This window comes from Bos mutus, chromosome 18 (assembly GCF_027580195.1).
Source record: "Bos mutus isolate GX-2022 chromosome 18, NWIPB_WYAK_1.1, whole genome shotgun sequence".
Lineage (NCBI taxonomy): Eukaryota > Metazoa > Chordata > Mammalia > Artiodactyla > Bovidae > Bos > Bos mutus.
The window spans coordinates 37,361,442-37,379,036 of NC_091634.1; the positions used below are offsets into that span (position 1 = coordinate 37,361,442).

Consider the following 17,595-nt stretch of genomic DNA (forward strand, 5'->3'; position numbering starts at 1 on the left):
GATGGTTTTGCAATCAGAAGACTGATGGGACCCAAGGCCAAAAATGGCTCTGCCTAAAGATACCATCTACATAACTAATGTCAAGCCTCGGCTGATCATTGATGTGGCTTGGTGGAATTTCTTACAGATACTGGTGCAACCTTCTCAGTCTTAGCCCAAAGGATTGGAAACCTTAGCTTACATACCAACAAATAAAACACAGGCAGTTTTGAAAGTCCTAGGCTTGATAGAGGAAATGCCACAACCTTGCTATACTAAAGGAAAAAATTGGGCTAAAAATAGGGGGTTAATAAGTCAAAGGGGATGGTATGTGTTAGATGAAAATACTGTGATTCCGCAAGCTCAGCAATGGAAAGTAATCAAGGTTTTATATGAAACTACCCACTATGGATGTGAAAGTGAAGTGAAACGTGAAGTTGCTCAGTCGTGTCTGACTCTTTGTGACCCCATGGACTGTAGCCTACCAGGCTCCTCAGTCCATGGAATTTTCCAGGCAAGAGTACTAGAATGGGTTGCCATTTCCTTCTCCAGGGGATCTTCTGGACCCAGGGATCAGACCCGGGTCTCCCGCATTGCAGGCAGACGCTTTACTGTTTGAGCCACCAGGGAAGTAAGATATGAATGTGAAGCTCTTTGGAATTTACTACAAAGATTGCTTGTGGGTAAAGGAATGAAAATGGTGGTGGCCCAGATTACCAAATCATGTGACACATGTTTACAAAATAATCCTAGAAAAATGCCACCCCCTCCTCCATTATTTAGACCCATTCAACACCAAGAAGAACTGGTAAATTGATTTTACTCAGATGCCCAAGTCCAGAGGAAACAAATTATTTATTGGTAAAGGTAGACACATTCACTCGGAGAAGGCAATGGCACCCCACTCCAGCACTCTTGCCTGGAAAATCCCATGGATGGAGGAGCCTGGTAGGCTGCAGTCCACTGGGTCACTAAGAGTTGGACACGACTGAGCGACTTCCCTTTCACTTTTCACTTTGATGCATTGGAGAAGGAAATGGCAACCCATTCCAGTGTTCTTGCCTGGAGAATCCCAGGGACGGGGGAGCCTGGTGGGCTGCCGTCTCTGGGGTCGCAGTCGGACTCGACTGAAGCGACTTAGCAGCAGCAGCAGACATTCATTAAATGGCTAGAGAATTTTCCCACATGGACAGAAAGAGTAACAAAGAATTTGATTAAAAAGATAATCACACCTTTCGGATTACCTCAATATATACAAAATGATAATGAACCTCTCCCAGATTTAGGAATTATTTTGGGAGAATGCTTTGGGTTCTCAAGATCATGACTAAAATTCTGAAATAGAAACTATGAGGTCTCTGTGTTTGTGTGTTCATATGTGTCTATATGTGTGTTCTGGATGTCTAATATTGCCAAAAGTTAATTCACAAAAGAGCTCTAATTGACTTAAAGGAAATTAAATACTCATATAAATACTCAAAATACAAAATAATCCAGCCAGAATTCATTTCATTCTCATGTTATCTGAAAAATACTCAGGACAAAACTGATATCTGGTGATTGAAAAGTGAAAGATTGAAAAATTGAAAGTGGTTTAAGCTTTTTGGTGTGATTAATATAGGCAAAGGGTTACACATGATCAGGATTTTCTAAGACTGAATTAAATTTAGTTGGGTAAATGGATTTTGTTAGGAATGGGCTAAAGTAAAATAAGACTGGATTTGATTTCTCCCTCCAAAGAATTCTTGAAATCCTTCTTTGGACAAACAGATTGAGATGAGTTTCTTTGCCTGTAAGTGATTTGTATTTGCTTTTGAGATCTTTAGGGAAAAAACCTTTAGGTTAGGGAAAAAGTATAGTCTCCTAGTGACTTATGATCTTATCTAACTGAAAACTAACTTTGGGATGTTTTAGAGGGCTCCTGTGTTATCTCAAAGAGAAATATTTAACTAGGGTTATTTGGTATATTATGTTAAATATGATCATTTGTAATTCTGGTTATCGTAACCAACTTTATCGTACACTGTAATCAGATGTTTGACCATGCCTTTTGAGTCTTTTGTCATTTATACATATTTATGTACCCTGGTGCTGGTTCAAAAAAGGCTTCATCATCCAGAAGATACATAAGAAGGCTAAGGAACCAGTTACAGCAGTTCTGCATCAAGATGGCTACGTAGGGATTTCAGCCCATGTAGACTAAAACAAGGAGCCTCCCTTGTCCCTGGGGCCCCTAGATCGGGTATCCAGAATTACAGAAGATGGACCTTCCCTTCTGCTTCCCAAACTGGGTTTTGGCTGGGTTAGTGTCCCAGCCACGTGGGTTCAAGTCCCAGGCTGGGTTTTGGCTGGGTTCGAGTTCCAGCACATGGGTTCAAGTCCCAGTCTGGTAAATGGTTTCACCCCAACCCTATTCCCAGCAGGCAGAGAGGCCAGGTCTCATGGGGCTGTGAAGTGCCTGTGATCCCTGCAGCCAGCTATCTCTGGAGGGCCAATGGCAGGGAGCAGACTAGGGTGCTGAAAACATTGCTTCTGTCATCCCCTCAGGGTTCAAGGACCGCCCCTGCCCCTTCTCTGCTCCCACCTCCAGGGCACTGATATTCCCTCCCAGTTAGTCTCCAGGGAATGTCCCTACCTTCTGGGATTTGGAATTGTGTTCCCCACTGGGCATCTCTCTATCTGCTGAGTCACAGAACTGGCACCACCATTAACTGTGCATAACCTTGGGCGAGGTTCATCTTTTCCAAGTGACTTGGTTTCCCCATCTGTGAAATGGGCCGTGTGCTTTATGTAAAGAGCTGGGCTTCCTGGGAGTGAAGCACTGGGGCGGGGTGGGGGGAGGGGCTGGAATTGAGTTGCACTTGACCTGGGCTTTCAAGGGGTCTAAGGCCTTCCTGGGATAGCTCTGTGTGGCTGTTAAGAGTCTTTGTGCTGGGCAGAAGGCACAGATTGGCCTTCTGGGGAGACCAGGAGACCCCAGTGGAGGGAAGGGAGGAGGGTGGGAAGGCAGGCAGGTAGGGTCTAAATTTCTGGAACCTCACTGAGGGGCTGTGTTGCTGTTGCCTCTGGGACCCAGGGAAGGAAGGCCTTGGCGATGCCTCAGGGGGCCCCCACCTACCTCCACACACCTGGGGCTGTACATGGAGGGGACCTGCTTAGTCTCTGGCCCCAGAGTGCTGCTTGAGCTTCAGGTTAGGAAGGTTTTTCTAGAACCCCAAGAGAGACCCCAGAGGAAGATGGTGGCAGTGAGCTCCTTGACATTCAGTCTGCATGCAGGGGCTGGAGGTCCCAGTTAGGGGGTTCTGGGGGTGGCAGGGCTGTGAGGGTAGGGGTGTAGAGGTCTCTTTCATCTTTAATTAACTCAGGACTCAGGAATAAGAAGCAATGTGATAAAGGCTCTGTTTGGAAAGCCCTGAAGGTGACCCAGGCCCTGAGTCAGTGTTCCCCTCTTCCCCCTCCTCCTTGGCAACCCAGGCTGGGAGCTTCGTGCTTGTGGGTGGGGACCCTGGCTGCCTGGCTCTCTCCCCCCGCCCCATACTCCCTGATGCTTATAACAGCGCCTGGCACAGAGTGGGCCCTTGGGGGAGAGTTTGTTCAGTGACTCGATGTGGTAACTTTTTGTGCCTGCTTTTCAGGTGACAAAAGGGAGGTTTGGCAGAGTTAGATAACAGCCCAGACCTGGTCAGTTGGCCCCAGGCTGGGTTATGAACCTGCCCTGGCGTGGCCTGCAGAGTACACAGTGGGAATTCCAAGGAGCCTACCCCTCTGCAAGGGGAGGAGGTGGGGTGTGGAGTTGTGGTGGCACCCCGCCGCCCGGCGCCTCTGTCCCCTGCGCCTTTGTCTCCTGTGACACAATGGGTGGCTTTTTGTCCCCATAAAGTCCCTTTCACCATAGGGAGAAGGGCCAGAGCGGGGGTGGAGGCCGGGCCGGGCCAGGCCAAGTTCTGAGTGTCCTGAGCTGCCCAGATGCATCCCTGTGCGGGGAAACCCCAGGAAGGGTTCACGTGGTCCCCTGGACCTCAGTTTTCTGGAAGGTGCAGTGGGGAGAAGGGAGTCCTGGGGGCTGTTGGATGGGCCCCGCCCTCAAATTGTTCCCAAAACATTTGGTTTCATTACCAATGTTTAAAAAACTGAAGATTTCATGTAGAATTTTGGATTTCTAATATATCTTTAAAAATTAGAACTTCTTGGGACTTCCCTGGTGGCCCAGAGGTTAAGGATCTGTGCTTCCACTGTAGGGGGCACGGGTTCGATCCCTGGTTGGGGAACTAAGATCCTGCATGTTGTGTGGTGGGTACAATCCAAAAAAAAAAAAAAAGTTCTGGCTATCCCAGGCCTGTGTTCCCCCAGACATCAGCTGGTTGCTCTCAGCTCCACAGACCTCCCCTGGCCCACCTTAGTCATTTCTGTGACCTGCCTGCCTCGGTGGCTGCTGAGTTTGAAACCACAATGTTAGCTCTGGGGCACAGTGTCCCCTCTCCTGCCACCCCACCCCCCAACTCGGGTTTGCTCCCTCTAAGCCCCAGGCTGTCTAACAGCCTTCCTAGCCACTCACAACCTCTACAACTGTTCACTTTTTCCTTTCTTTACCTGCATGACATGCCTATGAGGTGGTTGCAGGAAGGAGCATCCCTTCCGGGGCCCAAGAGTGGGCTCTTGTCTAACCCTCGGAAATGAATTGTCCGAGAAGACACACGTGTTGACAAAGCAAGAGACTTTATTGGGAAGGGCGTCCAAGAGGAAAGCAGGAGGGTAAGGGAACCCAGAACTGCTTTGCCATGTGGCTTGTGATCTCGGGTTTGATGGTGACAGGATTCGTTTCTAGGCCAATTCGTTGTCTCTGGCCAATCACTCTTGATTCAGGGTCCTTTCTGGTGGTGCATGCACTGCTCAGCCAAGACGGGTGCCAGTGAGAAGGATTCTGGGAGGTGGTCGGACACTGAGCGGTGACATCTCCTTTTGACCTTTCCCAAATTCTTCTGGTTAGTGGTGGCGTGTTAGTCCTGTGTTCCTTACCAGGACCTTCTGTTGTAAAATATCTCACGCACTGTGAGTTACTGTGGTGCCTGACCAGTTTGGCTGGTTTCAGTCGGTGTTTTTCCCCTAACAAGGTGACCAGCATTGGGGTATGTCCCCAAGCTTCTTATGTGTCAGATGAAAACACAAGCCAAAAAAGTTAGGTGACTCTATGATGAACCTAGACAGCATATTAAAAAGCAGAGCATTCACTTTGCCAACAAAGGTCTATATAGACAAAGTCAAAGCTATGGTTTTCTCAGTAGTCATGTACAGCTACAAGAGATGGACCATAAAGAAGACCAAGTGCCAAAGAATTGATGCTTTCAAACTGGGGTATCGGAGAAGACTCTTGAGAGTCCCTTGGACTGCAAGGAGATCAAACCAATCAATCCTAAAGGAAATTAACCCTGAATATTCATTGGAAGCTCCAATACTGTGGCCACCTGAGGTGAAGAGCCAACTCATTGGAAAAGATCCTGATGCTGGGAAAGATAGAGGGCAGGAGGGGACAGAGGATGAGATGGTTGGATGGTATCACCGACTCACTGTAAGTATGTTTGAGCAAACTCTGGAAGATAGTGAAGGACAGGGAAGCCTGGCATGCTGCAGTCCATGGGGTTGCAAAGAGTCGGACATGACTTGGCGACTGAACAACAACGGTAAGGCCACCCAACAAATCTCAAGGGCTTTACTCGGCCCAGAGAATGGAGAATATTAAAAGGAGAGTTGAGTGACCGTCTTGGGGCAGGAGAGGAGTTAGCGAGTGCTCCTGGGATTGGTAGAGTCCCTTCAGTCAGTACGAGGGAGGAAAGGCTGTGGGTACCCCTGGAGGAGGCCTGAGTTGAGGAGTGTCAGGGCTCAGACTGAGAGGAGCCTTGGAGAACGCTGAGCAGACCTCCCTGCTTCTGCTGTACAGAGGGGAAGACAGGTCTAAACAGGTGAAGGTTCTGCCCTGGGACCCTTAGCCTGTGAGGAGTGGAGGGAGTGTAGCTGCAAGAGGAGTCCTAGGGTGGGGCTGGGTTGCATTCTGCTCCCCTTCACCTCCATATCTCCACCACCTTTGGATAAGCCCAGCTGCCTTATCTGAAAGGTGGGAGGGGCCACACTGATGGGTGGGGGTGGGGTGGGTGTGGGGAGGTGACCCTTATCTTCCAGGAACTATGCTTGGTGCTTAAGGTTAAATACCTTCATCTCACCAAGCCTCACACCCCTAGGAACTGCACATGCTATTCCTACCCTATCCACTGCAGGAAACCAGGCACAGAGAATGGACTGGAAAGCCCAGGTTCTAACCCCTCGAAGTGATGATGACAGTAGGGCCTGTACTGAGTGTCAAGACTGTGTTGGGTGTTGGTCTGAGTGCCTTCTGTACATTACTTCATTGACATCTACCCTTGTAAGGTCGGCACATTTTGAAGATGAGCACAGGGAGGTACAGAGAGGCTCAGCAACTTGCAGGAGGTCACACAGCTCGTAAGCTGGCAGGGCCAGAGCTTGAACCCAGGGAGTCAATAGAGCAACTTTTCATCAGTTAATGCCAACATCTCCCAGTTAAGTCAGATCATAACAGCCATTCACAGCCTCAAAGAGTAGTGAAGAAAGATGTATTCGTTTCCTAGGGCTGCCATAACAAATTGCCACAAACTAGGTCAGTTAAAAAACAACAGAAATTTATTGTCTCACAGTACTAGAAGTTCAAAGTCAAGGTGCTGGCAAGGTTGGTTCCTTTGGGAGGCCCTGAATGAGAGTCTGTCCCATGCTTCTGGCCAGGAATCCTTTGTTTTCCTTGGCTTGAGACATATCACTCGGATCTCTGCCTCCATCTTCACATGGTGTTCTTTCTGTGTGTGTCTCTATGTCCAGCTTCCCTCTTATAAGAACCTCAGCCCCTGGATTGCACCCCCCCCCCAACTGATTGCCCCCCACCAAATGCCTCATGGTCAGGCATTTGTGACTAATCCCTTTCCTCTCTGACTCAGCAGGTGGTTTTTAAAAAAATCTCTGTTAACCAGTTGAGAAAAAAATTTTTGGAAGCGCGAACGTCCTGGAGCATGTGTAAATGTGACCTTTTTGGCAGTGTTAGTCGCTCAGTCATGTCCAACTCTGCAACCCCATGGACTGTAGCCCACCAGGCTCCTCTGTCCATGGAATTCTCCAGGCAAGAATACTGAAATGGGTTGCCATTTCCTTCTCCAGGGGATCTTCCCAACCCAGGGATTGAACTTCCTTCTCCTGAAGATTCTTTACTGTCTGAGCCACCAAGGGAGTTGTCGTTTAAAGACAAGATCCCTCATCTGAAATCTTTAGGTTTTCAAGAAGGAAAGGGCATATATATCTTTTTTTCCTTCAGGATTTCCAGACAGTTCTCTTGGTTCATCTGCAGGGGGTGCCTGGGGAGGCATGACAGGGGCCTCAGTGTTTGCAAGGGCCAAGGGGTGAGGTTTCATTCTGTGCATGTTTGTTATGTGTGTGTCTGTGTCAGTCTTTGAAGAGTAAGACACACAGGTGTATGTGTAGAGAAGCATGGGGACAGAGGAACATGGGGGCAAGAGACAGGGACCTCGAGCGTTTGTTAAAGCACAGAGTTCTGCTCTTCCTTACCTGGCTCCTTCCCTTTGCCACCTCCCCCCACCACCACCCCCACATCCGCTCTCATGTCCTAGTGAGATCTTTCTTGACCTTCTTATCCCTTCTCAGCTGAATTTTCCCCATAACACATTTCCTGTGCTTCCCTCGTGTACTTGGGTTTTATCTGACTCCCCTACCCCCAACCCAGCTGTAGAATGAGAGCTCCGGGAGAGCAGGGCTTCCCATGTTTACCGCTCACACAGTGTTAAGTGCTCAACAGATGTTTGGCTTTTACAATTTTTAAAAGTTTTTACCTATTTGGCTGCACCAGGTCTTAGTTACAGCATGCAGGATCTTCAGTTGTGACATGGGGCCTCTTGGTTGTGCCTTGTGGGATCTGGTTCCCCGACCTGGGATCGAACCTGGGCTCCCTGCATTGCAGCATACGGTCTTAGCCACTGGACCACCCAGGAAGTCCCACAACAGATACTTGTTGAATGAGTGAACCCAGAGGGAGGCACATGGTGGGGCCTGTGCTCAGAGAGCAGGTGTTAGAATTGCACGAGGACCTGGACGAAGCCCAGCGGGCGGGTGGCAGAGTCAGGGCTGTCTGTCTTGCCCTCTGCCTTCCGCTCCCCCGCTTCCCCTGCACGGTGGGGTTTACCGTTCTGGACTGGACTGTAAGACAAGTCTTCTGGCCTCTTCCAGCTGGACTGTGGGTCCACAGCAGGAGGGAGGGTCCAGCAGCTCCTGCACATTCTAGAGATGAGGCCTGGGCCCAGCTTCCCATGGCCAGCAGAGGGTCAGCACACGCGGGGGTGCCTTATCCTGGACTGGGGTGCTCCGGCAGATTCTTGGGGCTGGGGGTGAGGGGACGGGAAAAACCAGTCTGTCAGGTTCAGATGGACCTTCCTTGTTGGAGAGCAGAAACCAAGGCGGCTCCCTGGGCACAGGGCCAGGGAGGCACGGCCAGAGGGATGCCAGATATTCTCACTGCTTATTCCAGCAGCTTTGTCTCCCAGAGGCTGTACTTGCTGATCTAGAAACCAGGGCTGAGCAGGAGGGAGAGGCAGAGACCAGGGAGCCGGGATGCCAGCTGGGCCTCACCCCTCGGAGCCAGCCCAAGTGTCCTCATTTTTTGTACATCACTAAGTAACTCTTAGTAGACCAGGTTTCAGAGAAGGGTCGACCTGGGTTCAAGTCCTGCCCTGCCCTGTCCTTGACTCATGGGTGACCACAGATGACCATGGACACATTTTCCTCTGAGCTCCTGTTTGAAAAATGGGGCTAATAAATAAGCCTAATGAGAGGGTTATGGGAAAATCAGTGAAATAAAAGGGAAGGTGCTCACCTGAGGCTTGGCACATTATGAGCCAGAGGGCATTACGTGGTTATTTGTGACCAAGCCCATGAGTGATTACACCACCAATTGATAAGTGTACATTAATGTAAACCCAAATCATTCCCTTCGTGATTTTTAACTCACTGCATTTTCTAACTTCCTTTCAGATAGTTGTAACCAGGCAACACGATGGCATGGAGGCCCATAAGGACCCTACTTTAAAGCAAGGAGATAATTAGAGACTTCCCTGGAAGTCCAGTGGTTAGGGTTCCACGCTCCCAGGGCGGGGGCATGGGTTTGATCCCGCACGCCCAGTGGCATGGCCAGAAAAAAAAAGACAAGGAGATAATTGTCTGCCCCTGGAAGGGTCCTGCGCCTTGCTGCTTTAGGGGTGTCTCTTCTCCTTTCCAGCAGTGACTCCCCTGGGTCTGGGGGCTCTTGGCCCCACTGATGTGTCTGTTTAGGGCAGTGTCTGTCTGAAGGATGAGTGGTAAAAGCTTGGGGGTCTGGGCTGAGACACCCTGACTCTGGGTCCTCATGGATAAGGACTCCCCTCCAGTGGTGTGACTGTCCACAAGGCCCTGCTCCCTGTCCCACCATCCTCACCACACACTGGGCCCCAAGGGCCACCTAGTCTATTGGTGGTGGCTGAAGGAGAGCACCAGAGGCTGGAGGTGGGGCAGGAAGGCTGGCGGGGTGCAGTGCCAGGTGGGCATCCCTGGGAACTCACCCCTCCCCCCCAGGAGAGGAAGAGGGGCGGGTGCAAAAACCTGGAGAGAAGGGGAAGAGGGTGCCTCCCTGAGTCTCCCACTCCCACCCGTGCGTCGGGGGAGGCAAGGCTGGGAGCATATTATCGACTCAGACCTGAGTCCTCCTATAACACACAGCACCTGTGCGGGAAGGGTGTCTAGCCCCTATTTCCTGGATAAGGAAGCTGAGGCCGGTTAGCGCCTGAGCATGTGTTTACTGAGCAGGTCCTATGTGCTCGGCACTGCAGGGCACTGGAGACGCAGCGACGCCCAAAACCCAGGGGTCTGGGTTCTAGCGGGTGGACTAGAGGTGCCCTGGGGAGCTGCACAGAGGTGGGGACACTTCCCACCACACAGGCAGGGTGAAAGCCCAGCAGCTGACTGGTAAGCCCAGGGCTCTACCTCTCACTTCCGGTGGTGGGGGGAAGGAAAGCTGTCAAAGGGGCTCGTGGACTCCAGGCCCCAGCTAGGGTCACCCCCGCCCCGCCCCACACGTGGAGGGGGCTGATACAGAAACTTCCCTTTTGGTCCTTGGCAGGGGACCCTCTCTGGGGGCTTTCCTGGTGGCTCAGATGGTACAGAATCCACCTCCAATGTGGGAGACCTGGGTTCCATCCCTGGGTTGGGAAGATCCCCTGGAGAAGGGAATGGCTGCCCACACCAGTATTCTGGCCTGGAGAATCCCATGGACAGAGGAGTCTGGCAGGCTACAGTCCATGGGGTCTCAGAGGGTCGGATATGACTGAATATCTTTCACTTTAGGGGACCCTTTCTGGCTGCTCTGGGGTGAGTGACAGCTCTCTCTTGTCTGGGAAGCTGGGGAAATTTTTGTCCTCCAAACCAGCAGGCAGAGGGGGGTTTTGCTCCTGAGCAAGTAAGGTACCACTCTGCCAAGTTCCCCAGGATGCCCTTGAGGTGGGTCAGCCGACCTGCCTGTGTAGAATTCCCTGCAGCATGGCGTCCTCAGCTGGGAATAGTTCCTTTATATACATGAACCCTCATGGGCACTGACCTTATAGAGTAAGTATGCTCTTCATGCTCTGTGCTGTGAACACAGCACAGAGTGGCTGTGAGTTGCCCCAGTGTCACACAGCTGGCAAGAGGAGTGGGTTTTAACTCAGGCAGTTGGCTCTGGAGGCCGTGGTGTTAGCTACTCTGCACACTCCGGGATGTTGGGGCCCACCTTGCCATATACAAATGGTGTGCTAGTCCCTTTGCTTCTCCAAGGCCCAGATTCACCTGGAAGGCAGGGATGGTAGCACCTGTATCAGGCAGTTAGGAGAGTCAGAGAAGGTTGGGTGGAGGGGGCTTGGTGGGGCTCCAGGCAGATGTCACTGTACCTCCGGGCCTCTGTGATTGTGTCCCTGCCTCAGGGATGTGCTGGTGACTTCATCTTTCTTTCAGCAGCTTTTCCTAAGCCCCTGGCCGAGCTCGGGTCCTGTCCTGGGTGCCAGCATGCACTTATGAATGAGCCAGTCATTTTCTTGGGGAACTGGATGAGCCCGGGAGACCACCCTCTCCAGGGCTGCAGGGGTCTCACCCTGGAGGCAGCCGAGTGGATGGCAGTGCTGCTGTGGCTTCTGGTCTGGGGAAGGAAACAGAATTCGTCTTGGGTGGGTGGTGCCTGAGGGGCCATGTGAGCCCAGAAGAGGGCTCTGGAGCCCAGACTGGAGGAGTAGGGAAGGTTCCCTGGAGCACGTACCATTTCAGCTGGGGTCTGAAGGAGGTAAGTTACCAGGCAAGGGCTTTGTATACATGTGGTAAAAGCCAAATAAATATTTCTCGGGCCAATGAGAAATGTGTCCTGCAGGGGGCGCCCCATGGTGAAGGCCTGGAAACTGCTCTGTGGCCTTCGGCCTGAGCGCTGGGGACTCTGGGAGACTCTGGCTCTGTCTCATCCCCTCCAGGTGCTGGGGCTGCTGGTGTGGGCCCTGATTGCTGACACTCCGTACCACCTGTATCCGTCTTATGGCTGGGTGATGTTCGTCGCTGTCTTCCTCTGGCTGGTGACAATCATCTTCTTTGTCCTCTACCTGTTTCAGCTGCACATGAAGCTGTACATGGTGCCCTGGCCGCTGGTGGTGAGTCTGGATAGGAGCCCCAGGGGTGGCTCTGGGCTGACCCCTCTGCCTCTGGGCAGGCTGTGACAATGTGACCTTCCCTAAGTGAGAAGTGGCGGCTGGGGGTTGACTGAAGTCCTCTTCGGCCTGTAGAACTGAATGGGGATGGGGGAAGGAGGATGAATGGTTCGGGTGTCCATTTTTTCTGAGCGCTGACAGCTTTGAATCCAGGATGACTCAGGCTTGCCTTTCTCCCACGGAGGGAGTACAAGTGAGGTGCTGTTTGGGATCTTGGAAATATTTTTCCTTTTTGGGGGGTGGGCAGTCGGGATTAGATTCTGGGGGTGCTGTGGCTCTGGCTGGGCCCAGACCGGCAGCCCTGGGCCTGCAGGCTGGGATGAGCTGGCAGGAGTCACCGAGGCTGGGCTGGTGTGTGCAGGATGGGCTGGGCGCAGGGTGAGGCCCCCGCAGCCTGGCAGAGGGTGGTGTCCTCAGTTTGCCCAGGTCAGTCTCCTTAGAACACAGAGCTGAGAGTGTCCATAGGAAGTACCCTGGCCAGACACAGAGAAAACTGCTGGGGCTTTTTTTCTCTCCAGCCCGGAAAACCCCTGCAGCTGGGGTCTGAGGCTTTCAGCGAGCAGAGAGGCGAGAGAGGCACGTGATTGTCAGACAAGCAAGGCTGGGACTAGGCAGCATTGTTTGCAATTCAATGACTTTTGAAGCTGAGGAAACGTGAGTCATCCTCAAGACAGACCGGGTTTGTTAGATCTTGACATCACTGGTAGGAGCCAGGTGGTGTTTGCAGTGGGCACTGGGCTTGGAGGGAAGATCCTGGGGTGACGAGGCAGTGGCCTGACTTCCTGGACGGGGTCCAGCCCCTGCCCTGTGTCCTAGGAGCCTTGAAGAAAGACATCTCCGGAGATGGAAGGGCCTTGGTGTCTCTCAGCACTGCTGTGGGGCTCCAGTCACAGCTGCTGATGGGAGAGGCTCCTTTCCCAGGCCATGATGGCAGGGCAGTGCCTCACACTCCTAGATAAGGCGGAGTTAAGATTGCCAAATCGGGCTTTTCTGGGATGGGGACTACAAGCTCCCTTTAGGGCCGGGCAAGAGGCCATAAAGACATACGAGTAAAGTAGGTCAGGAGGGGTTCTGGAGAACCCGTCCATAGGAAGCCGCCTCTACTCAGCTCTAACTGTTGTTAGTGGGAATGCAGGTGCCAAATCTTGATATTTTAAGATTGAAAGTTTTATATGAAATCTTAGTTTTTATATGAAATCTAATTTTAGAATGTTGGTAATTGTTTTTTAAAAATATGAGATAAACCAAACATGCCCGAGGGCCATCAGTTTGCTGTCTGGCTGGGCTAAGAGATCTGCTAAGAACTGACTCCAGGGACCAAGCACTGGGGAACTGGGACCTGGGACTGGTTGTTAGCCCAGGGCCCTTCCTTGCCAGCCAGCTGAGGGTCTTTACCATGGCATTTGACGTGGGGCCTAGAGCCTAGGATGTGGCCAGAAGGCATAGGTTCTTCCCACTGGGGGCAGAGGTAGGGATGTGAGGGCCCCCCAGCGCCCCCCCGATCTCGGGGTCAGCCTCAGAGCCAAGCCCTCAGGGGCCATGAGAAGGACCAGGCTTGGCGGGGAGCCACCACGGAGGAGCAGGCCCTTCAGCTGGAGTACTCAGAGACAGGCTCGGTTTGGCCTCTTGCCATCAGGAGTGAGTTTTACCACGTGGATCTGTTGATGTTCCAGCCAGATCACTTTAGCCCCCCATCTCTCAGCCTTCAGTATGTTTGTGTTCTCTGCTCATAGGGCCTCCAGGCTGGTCCTGTGTAGACCTCTGTCTCTGGAGGCCCTTGTAGTGGGAAAAACCCGTGCGGTCTCCATCCTCCTCCTCAAGCTCTAGTCCCTGTTCTGGCTACTGAAGGGATGTGTCAGTGGGAACAGGAAGTTCCATAGTTACTATAAGAGTCTCATGTCTTAAGCCTGTTCTTTCCACTCCCCCAACCCCCAGTTAATGGTATTTAACGTGGGTGCCACTGTTCTCTACATCACGGCCTTCATCACCTGCTCTTCTTCGGTTGAGCTGACATCCCTGAAGGGCAGCCAGCCGTATAACCAGCGTGCAGCAGCCTCCGTGAGTATGGTTCCCTGGGGCACCCTCAGCAGTTACAGGGGAGACGGGTCAAAGTGAGGTCTATGCCCCTGGGCTCCCACTGCTCCCTGACCCCAGGCCAGGCACCTGACACATGCTCAGTAACCCTCCAGCTCCCAGTGGACTCACAGGTGTCCATGTTGTTGCTTAGTCACTAAGTTGAGTCCAATTCTTTGCAACCCCATGGACCACAGTCTGCCAGGCTCCTCTTTCCATGGGATTTCCCAGGCAATAATACTGGAGTGGGTTGCCATTTCCTTCTCCAGGGGATCTTCCCTATCCAGGGACTGAACCTGTCTCTTGCACTGGCAGGTGGATTCTTTACCACTGAGCCACCAGGTGTCCAAAATTAACAGCAAAATTAACCCCGAGGAACCAGAATGCTTGGGAAATGCTTTGGGCTGGCAAGTGAAGCTTGGGCTACCTGTTGAACTTTGCTGTGCCACACTGATCTAGGGTTGTATGTCTCCTCGAGAGTCTGTTAGAAGCTCTCTATCATCCACCTTTGAGAAAGCCATGGGCAAAAACCCTTTGGTTTAAACTATCTGGGAGATACTCAGGTTCTCCTAGGCAACCCAAACTTGGGCTCCATGTCGGGTAAAGTGTCAGAACCCCCACACACCTGGCATGCATCACCCATGAGTGTTCTTCCACTCCCTGTATGTGTGAAGACAGGAGGGTCGGGGGGAGAGGGACTGCCAACCCTTTTGACAGGCCAGGAAACTGAGGCTCAGAGCGGTGAAGGGACTCACCTAGACTGAGCCCCGGGTAGGACCAGACCAGGACTTGGGCTTCCTCATTCTTCCTGGTGAGGATGGTTTTGAAATCTGTGAACTCAGTCACCAGAAGAGAGACATGGAGACTTCTGGAATGTGAACTACATAATATTCCTAGGGCAGCTTTCGAATGTTGCCGTTTAAAAAACGAAATCCCAGAGCTGTGTCTACAGCAGCTCCTACCCGTTTGTCACTCTTGGCATATTGTCCAGGCTTCCCGCTCAGTCTGACACACCTTGCCTGTATGGTTAATGCAAAGTTAGTACCCAGAACCTGGTACCCATCAGCCTCATAGTCATTAAATGACTGTACGGGTAAGCAGGAGTTGGTGTGGCTCATTCGGTTAATTGAGGGGCTCTGGCTCCCCTGTCTGTGCCTACCCTCTGTGTTTCACTGCTGTGGCCCCCAGCCCCACATGCCGTGCTTCAGACAGACTCACCTCTGTGTCTTCTCTTTCAGTTCTTTTCGTGTTTAGTGATGATTGCCTATGGAGTGAGCGCTTTCCTCAGCTTCCAGGCCTGGCGAGGAGTAGGCAGCAATGCAGCCACCAGTCAGATGGCTGGTGGCTATGCCTAAAGCACCTGTGCCGTGGGCCACTGCGGGCGGAAGGCTACGGCCTGCTCCCAGTGCAGGTGGCTCCGGAAGCCTGAAGTCTGCGCCCTGTACAGAGTCAGCCTGGAAGAGACTACGCATGCTCATCTCTGCTCATCAGGCTCCTCGGGCTCACCCGACACTCCCAAGGAATCAGGACCCTTCCTCTGGCAGGCATGTGGCCTGGAGACAGGCCAACAGCCAAGATAGTCCTCTCTGCCCTCCATATTCAGAAGGTGATGGGGGATACAGGACTCTCTTGCTTTGTCCTTAGGACTTCGTGTCCAAGGCCGAGACCTAGCCTTCTCGCCAGCACTAAATACACTAACAGTGAACTCTACACCCACAGCCCCTGGCCCACCATAGAATAAGCCTAACAAGCATCAAGTATTTATCCTAGTTTTTGTTCTGGGAAAGCTGAGCAAACCCATGAAACCATTCTGATTCCTGAAAACATTAATTCTGGTTTGACCCTCCCCCAAGCCAACATGTTCACTTGTAGGGAAGCATGTAGAAAGGGTTATGATTCTGACAGCATGGTTTTCCTTTCCTGCCTTTTGAACGTACCAGTTATTTAAAACAAATCAGTTTTAAGAGACTCTCAGTGATGAAAATCTGATCCAGGCTTCCCTCCCTTTCCCAAGCCCTTGTTTTCTCATTTTCCCTTTGGGGAAACTAACATCAATGCTGACTGCCTCCCTGACGCTGTTAATTAGGCACCTGGGACGGGAGGGAAAGTAAGGCCTTGCTGGTGAGCTGCCCTGTGCGTGGTGGTAACTTTTTGTTTTTTACAAAAATAAAGACCGAAGAACTTATTTGGAACTTAGTTGGGGAATCATAGTTAGAGATGCTTATAAACACCAGGAAGCCGCAACCTAAGTCAGTACAGTTGGCCTTCTGTATTTGTGGGTTTCACATCCGAGGATTCAAACAATCGGTTGATATACCTACTTTGATAGCTTGTGAAGTTCAGAGATCAGACAATCCAGGTGCTTAGTGTGTGGAGCTGATAGTAGAGAGAAGGGGGAGCAGCAGGCGGGGGTCCCCCTGAGCTTATTTTCCTACTACAGCACAACATGCTCTGAATAACAAGCCACAGGCATTTCTGGGCACCCCTTGGTCCCACCTTAAAAAACTGGGAACAATGAAAGTGTAACTAGATTCAAACAATTGTGGATGAGCTCCTCTCTGGGGGAGAGGGGCAGTGGAGGGGGTAGGTTAAGTCAGATACCCATTTCCCAGCTGGCCCGGTATAGGCCTAGTTTGGGCCTGTTGTCCTGGGATGACAATTAACTGCATCCCTTTTTACTCTCCAGTTCCTCAGAGTTTGAATAATAAATTATAGTCATTGCAGGATCAAGCCATAAGAAGAGCATTTTTAAGGAGGACCAACCTATTTTCTTTTGAGGCTTAAGAGAAAACAAAATCCTCATCTAGGCTTCTGACACCCTGAAACAGCTTCTTTGGGTGGAGATGTTAACATGCTTTGTCAAACAACTACCTTGTGGTTCAGGCCGATGCCCCCCAAGTCCTCAGCCCCTGCTGTGTGGGTGAACAGTGCTGCCCAGGGCTGAGGCCTAAGCTATAGGAAGAGGCAAGTGTCCTCCGAAGCTGGGGCCAAACACTGCGCTTTCTCATGCTGGCCATACCTGTTGCGGTCGCTCAGCTGTGTCCGACTCTGTGACCCCACAGACTGCAGCATGCCAGGCTTCCCTGTCCTTCACTGTGTCCCAGAGTTTGCTCACACTCATGTCCATTGAATCAGTGAAGCCATCCAACCATCTCATCCTTTGTTGTCCCCTTCTCCTCCTGCCCTCAATCTTTCCCAGCCCCAGGGTCTTTTCCAATGAGTCTCTTTGCATCAGGTGGCTAAAGTACTGGAGCTTCAGCATCAGTCTTTTCAATGAATATTCAGGGTTGATTTCCTTCAGGATGACTGGTTTGATCTCCTTGCTGTCCAAGGGACTCTCAAGAGTCTCCTCTAATACCATAGATCAAAAGCATCGATTCTTTGGTGCTCAGTCTTCTTTATGGTCCAGCTCTCACATCCATACATGACTACTAGAAAAACCACAGCTTTGACTATATGGACCTCTGTCAGCAAAATAATATCTCTAGCTTTTTAATAATGCTGTCTAGGTTAGTCATAGCTTTTCTTCCACAGAACAACGGTCTCCTTGGAAGAGAAGAGACACCTAAGCCCCTCTAAAGGTGGCACATGATGACATAAGTTCCTGAGTGGACAGAGAGAGAGTTCTAGTAAGTTTTTTTTTTTTTAAATCAGAAAGCCTATTTCCTAATGGAAAGCTACAGCAGGCTTGGCTGCTTTTTTTCTGAGTGGAAAAGGATAAAAAAAA

The 17,595-nt window shown here is 51.3% G+C and overlaps 1 protein-coding gene across 1 annotated transcript in view; it reads left to right on the forward strand.

The window, feature by feature from the left end:
• The window catches only part of PLLP (plasmolipin), a 30,066-nt gene extending 14,013 nt beyond the window's left edge, over positions 1–16,053 (forward strand). Inside the window, exons 2-4 of the mRNA XM_005899881.2 lie at positions 11,565–11,738; positions 13,731–13,853; positions 15,107–16,053. Coding sequence (XP_005899943.2) covers positions 11,565–11,738; positions 13,731–13,853; positions 15,107–15,223 — 414 coding nt within the window. The 3' untranslated portion in view covers positions 15,224–16,053. The remainder of the gene's footprint in view (positions 1–11,564; positions 11,739–13,730; positions 13,854–15,106) is intronic.
• The last annotated feature ends 1,542 nt before the right edge of the window (positions 16,054–17,595 follow it).